This window comes from Lactuca sativa, chromosome 5 (assembly GCF_002870075.4).
Source record: "Lactuca sativa cultivar Salinas chromosome 5, Lsat_Salinas_v11, whole genome shotgun sequence".
Taxonomy (NCBI): Eukaryota; Viridiplantae; Streptophyta; class Magnoliopsida; order Asterales; family Asteraceae; genus Lactuca; species Lactuca sativa.
In genome coordinates this window covers 284,019,761-284,024,665 of record NC_056627.2, presented here as the reverse complement: position 1 = coordinate 284,024,665, position 4,905 = coordinate 284,019,761, and the positions used below count along the sequence as shown (strand labels likewise).

At 32.3% G+C, this 4,905-nt stretch overlaps 2 protein-coding genes across 2 annotated transcripts; both read right to left on the bottom strand.

Annotated features, from left to right (window-relative positions):
• Positions 1-221: 221 nt before the first annotated feature.
• LOC111910207 (ethylene-responsive transcription factor WIN1) lies at positions 222-1,228 on the bottom strand. The gene is made up of 2 exons (XM_023905992.3): positions 975-1,228; positions 222-893 (listed from the first exon to the last, which is right to left on the bottom strand). The coding sequence occupies exons 1-2, from the start codon at positions 1,049-1,051 to the stop codon at positions 362-364; spliced, it is 609 nt and encodes a 202-aa protein (XP_023761760.1). The 5' UTR covers positions 1,052-1,228; the 3' UTR covers positions 222-361.
• Positions 1,229-2,432: 1,204 nt separating this feature from the next.
• Positions 2,433-3,483, bottom strand: LOC111910166 (uncharacterized). The gene is made up of 4 exons (XM_023905942.2): positions 3,351-3,483; positions 3,218-3,298; positions 2,709-2,898; positions 2,433-2,439 (listed from the first exon to the last, which is right to left on the bottom strand). The coding sequence occupies exons 1-4, from the start codon at positions 3,481-3,483 to the stop codon at positions 2,433-2,435; spliced, it is 411 nt and encodes a 136-aa protein (XP_023761710.2).
• Positions 3,484-4,905: the final 1,422 nt, after the last annotated feature.

The window sequence follows — 4,905 nt, the reverse complement described above, 5'->3', positions numbered from 1 at the left end:
AAAACTTCAAACAACCATTTGATTTAGGGTAAATTATAGGAAATAATAACTTAGGTTGCTCTTTTTACCGGTTTTGGCAATGTCCTGATTTGGTATTTGGATTGACACATAATTGTTTCGTAGATGCCAAATAAGCAATTAACGAAATAAAAAGAAAATGATAATATCGATTGAAAATTATAAGAAAACTTAAAAATACATTCATATATCGATAAAAAAAAAAAAAAAGACAAAATAGATTGTATTTTATCCATAATAACGACAGATGGGGTGAAAAGAAAGGTACGGAGGAGTAGTTCATGTAATGAAGACTAGTTACAGTATATATCATATTTATTCTATATGTAGGTAGGTCCACTAGCTAATTTGTGTTGAGAAGTTCCTCAATCATTTGCAATGCAATCTTATCCTCTTCCTCACTGCTTCTAGTACTACAATACCTTCCGCCTCTGGGGGCTGAGACCACCGTCTCCGGGACACCCATTGTCGTCGGAGTATCACCTGTTTCTCCTTCGACCTTCTGATTGATCCCCATGTTCTTCCCAAGCTCCATTGTCATCACCCAGTTAGAATCTGAATGAACTCCCGCCCTTTTCTGCCACACACCAATATGCGAACTCTCTGTATCCAGCCTGAGACAGGTCAACGACGGCGACGGCGACTTGCAACATTTGCGAAGCTTCGCACTTAGCATTGCTGAAAGAGCAGAAGTGGTCGCCGAAGACGATGATGATGATGGTAGTGACCCACCGTCGGTTTTATTACATGACTCTGCTTTGATGATCGGAAAATTAGTTTTGGCATTCCGGCCGCTCATCAGAATGGCAGCCTCGTCGTACGCCCTCGCCGCTTCTTCTGCTGTTTCAAACGTCCCTAGCCACACCCTTCTCTTCCTACACATACAGAAAGAGTGTAAATTAATATCGAAAATCACTGGTAAAACAGTAATTAATAGATTGTGAAAGAGTACATACAGTAAAGGGTGACGTATTTCGGAAACCCAGGAACCCCAGTGGCGTTGACGAACTCCTCTGAACTTCTTTTGTCCCATTTGTGGAAGTGAGTTAGGCGAGGGTGTGTCAGAGTGATGATGGGAATTGAAATAATTGTGAGATTAAAAGTATGTGGGAAATGAGATATAAAGGAGGAAGTGAATAAGTGATAGCTAATAATGTTATGTGTACTGGTGTGGAGTGTGTGTGCGCAAACAAGTTAAACGACTGATTTGATATATGTGTGTACTTATAACATGATTTTACGTGGATGAAGTATCTGTCGGCCAGGATTCAGCTTTTGCTTTAAAGGGTGGTCCTGTATAGAGCCCCGCCGATAAATGACTGCCACGTGTACCTTGTCCCTTCAATGTTTGAAGGCAAAAATAAGATAAAATTACAAAAATAGTCCCTATAATTTATGGTTTGCAAAAAACTTACACATGACCCTTTTTAATAAATCCGTCAAAATTCTGCCGTTAACCAACTAAGCCGAACAGTTCCTTGTCATTTATTTCCTAAACCTGATTTATATAGTAAGAAATTCGTTAAAATATAAATAATAATAATAATAATAATAATAATAATAATAATAATAATAATAATAATAATAATAATACAAAAACCTATTTTTTAATGAAACTTTTTTTTTTAAAATAAAACAAATATATTTTTGTGCGTGTTATGAAAACAAATTTATACATATATATATATATATATATATATATATATATATATATATATATATATATATATATATATATATATATATATATATATATATATATATATATATATATAGTGTTAGGTTATTTTGTTTTTACTAACTATTGTGTGTCAGAATACACAAATCTGGACCATCAGATGAAATATAATCAAATGTCATGATCTGAGGGTCTATGCTAATAGAATATGATAACATGTACCGTATAATCACACAAATTTCAACATAAGGACATTTTAGTCAATTAACCTATATTAAAAAAAGGAAATTTTTGGATTTTTAGGGATTAATAATTCCTTTATTTTTTAAAAATTTGAATATTTTAAATTAATTCAAATTTAAAAATCCGATTTTATTCTGTTAGAATGATAGAATGCGAACCATAAACCAGTAAATATATTTTTCGATTTTATTCTGTCAGAATGACAGAATGCCAACCATAAACTAGTAAATACATTCTGAAAGAATACACAAATCAATTCTTAAACTAATAATATAACAATAATTACATTGTATGATTGTGATTCATTGAATAATAACAACATTCTGAAAGAAAAAATTAAAAACAAAACATCAAAATCCAACAAAAACACTAATCTATTCTGAAAGAATATTATTTTTAAGCAACACTGTATACATTATAGCATAACACATTCTGGTATAATATACTCTCGTTCTATATATTTTCTTCCTTTTCCAAATCAATGTTAGCCTCTTCAAAACCTAAATCCAAAAAGAAAAGATAATCAATTTTCAAAAATTAAACAATTCAATGCGTTATAATAGAATACAGCAGTAAATATTCTTACAGAATAAACTATTCTTGCAGAATGATTTTGAATATTCTTAAAGAATTTGTAACATATTCTATTGGAAACGATATAATAGACAATGGTAATTACCGGATTTAATTTGAAGAAGAATTCCAAAGCCAGGGTAGATAGGAGCACGGGACTTGAACCCGATGATCTTCCCTCCCGTTTTAAGCTTACAAGTCTGGGTTGCTAGCGGTTTTTTCATTGAAGCTTCCTCCAAAGGGCAAGAGGGAATCTTTGATTCTTTCTAAAACATCGGATGTGTCAACATCAAAGTAAGGCTGGTAAGCAGTAACTGTGAATACCTTGAACCAACCACTACTTTGTTGTGCTTCTGATGAACCAGATACTGGCTTTGAGAATGTATCTGAAGAGAAAACATAACAAAGATTACATCTCTAATAAGTCTAACTAATAGCTGTTCATTAGTTGGTAGTTTGCTTGGAGGATTAAAATAACATGAGTCTTGTTTTCCAATTGGCTGAGGTTTTAGATAGGTTAACTAAGTCATGAAGCATTCAAATCCAGAAGAAACTTAAAATGCTAGTAATCTAAGCCCTAAAACTGATGAAGTTTATATGGATTTAACTATGTAGCTAAACTAAATAAGATCCATTAACTGCAGTTACTAAATTGCAGTAGATAGTTGAAAACTAATAAGATGCTTCAAGAATTTAAACACACACTATCAGCATCGCGGGGAGGTCCAGAACCGCCTGAGATCTTGCCTTGTGTTCCAGATGGGGGAAAGGTTTGGAGAGTTGAATCTGCAACAACCAACAACCAAATTACTTAATGCTTGCAATATAATCTAGCTACCAACGAATAAATTAGGGTTCAGATCTAGTATCGAAGTGATGAAAACGCAATTGAAGAAGAGGAGAAGAAGTTTTACAAGAACATATCCAGAAACATTCTGGTTGTCAATGGTTGTGTAATTTCCGGACTTCATCTTGAATTCCCCTGTATCAAAAGTATGGTACCGATCCGGAGAGTATTTCTTCTTTGTTTCTGGATCTCTTGCCGATGCTGAGCTCCCATACCCTAACCCTAACTCGTCTTCTCTCTAGCCGCCACCATCCATTCGGAGTTTACCCAGCCGCCATCTTCACCCCTCTTACTTCCTCCACCGCTGCCAGCCTTTTGCCTCCACCATCGGTGTTGCGAAGCTGTTGTTGAAGACGTGAACCGCCACCCCCTTCACACTCGTGTTTCGACCGGCAAGGCCACCGACGGCCTCTTGAGGCTCTGCCGACGCTGTTCCGGTTTTCCGACAGGCTTGTATTTCACAAATAGAAGCGTGTTTCAGACCATGTTTGCGTGTGGATGCTTGACTGGAAATCATGGGGTTTGGAGTTGTGTTTAGAACGATGATTTTTAGAGAAGTAGGGGGAATCGGTGGTGGTGTTATATGAAACTGATAACCTAAATTAGTGGGATATTGATTGATTTTGTTTTCTTTTACCATAATTAATTATAGTGTAGATTACTCTTATACCCTTTTATTATTTATTAGTGATTTAATTATTTCTTGAATTCTCATTGGTGCATTTAGGCATACAATACTTGCTAAAAACATTTGAACCTAGCTCTCTCTCTCTCTCTCTTTCTCTCTCTCTCTCTATATATATATATATATATATATATATATATATATATATACACTAATAAAAGAGTAGTCATTTTGCCATGTGTCACTATATTAGACATCTTAATTAATATGATGCCACTTGTCAATCTATTAGTTCTCCATTTTAAATTTATTAGGTCTCCTAATTAATGTGATGATATTTGTCAATATATTTATTCTCCATTTTAAATTTTAAATTTTATATCATGGTTTTCATTAATTCACAAATAAAAAATGTCTAATATATATTAAAAATTAATTATATATATTTATTTGAAGGAATGATTATAATTTCACAAAACTAATATAAATATATCTTAATTAATAATTTATTTAAAATAATTAATTATTAATTTTGAGGTTTTACTATAAAATTTCAATTAATTTTATAACCGTGGTTTCCACGGGTTATAAACTAGTATGTATATATATATATATATATATATATATATATATATATATATATATATATATATATATATTTGTATTTTTTATGTATTTAAAAAATATGTTTTCATATGATATGTTATTACGTTGTATAAGAATACAAAATCGGTAGAATAAGTTTTTGTATTGGTCCAATCAGTTTTCTAAAAAATGTTTTTCAGTCTAAAAAATATTTATTAAAAAAATCGTATCTTGTTTTCTTTGCCGGAGTTTATGAGATCTTGTTTATGTTTATAAAGAATAAAAAATAAAATATTATTTATACCAACGGAACAAGGGCCAAATTAATATTGTCAA

Bases quoted from the DNA above. Each gene is read 5' to 3' on its own strand.
- LOC111910207 (XM_023905992.3), bottom strand. From the start codon at position 1,051: ATGGGACAAAAGAAGTTCAGAGGAGTTCGTCAACGCCACTGGGGTTCC. The intron at 894-974 runs GTATGTACTCTT...CTGTATGTGTAG, and splicing joins GAAATACGTCACCCTTTACT to GAAGAGAAGGGTGTGGCTAG.
- LOC111910166 (XM_023905942.2), bottom strand. From the start codon at position 3,483: ATGAAGTCCGGAAATTACACAACCATTGACAACCAGAATGTTTCTGGA. The intron at 3,299-3,350 runs GTAGCTAGATTA...TGGTTGTTGCAG, and splicing joins GAACCCTAATTTATTCGTTG to ATTCAACTCTCCAAACCTTT. The intron at 2,899-3,217 runs GTGTGTGTTTAA...TTTTCTCTTCAG, and splicing joins ACCTCCCCGCGATGCTGATA to ATACATTCTCAAAGCCAGTA.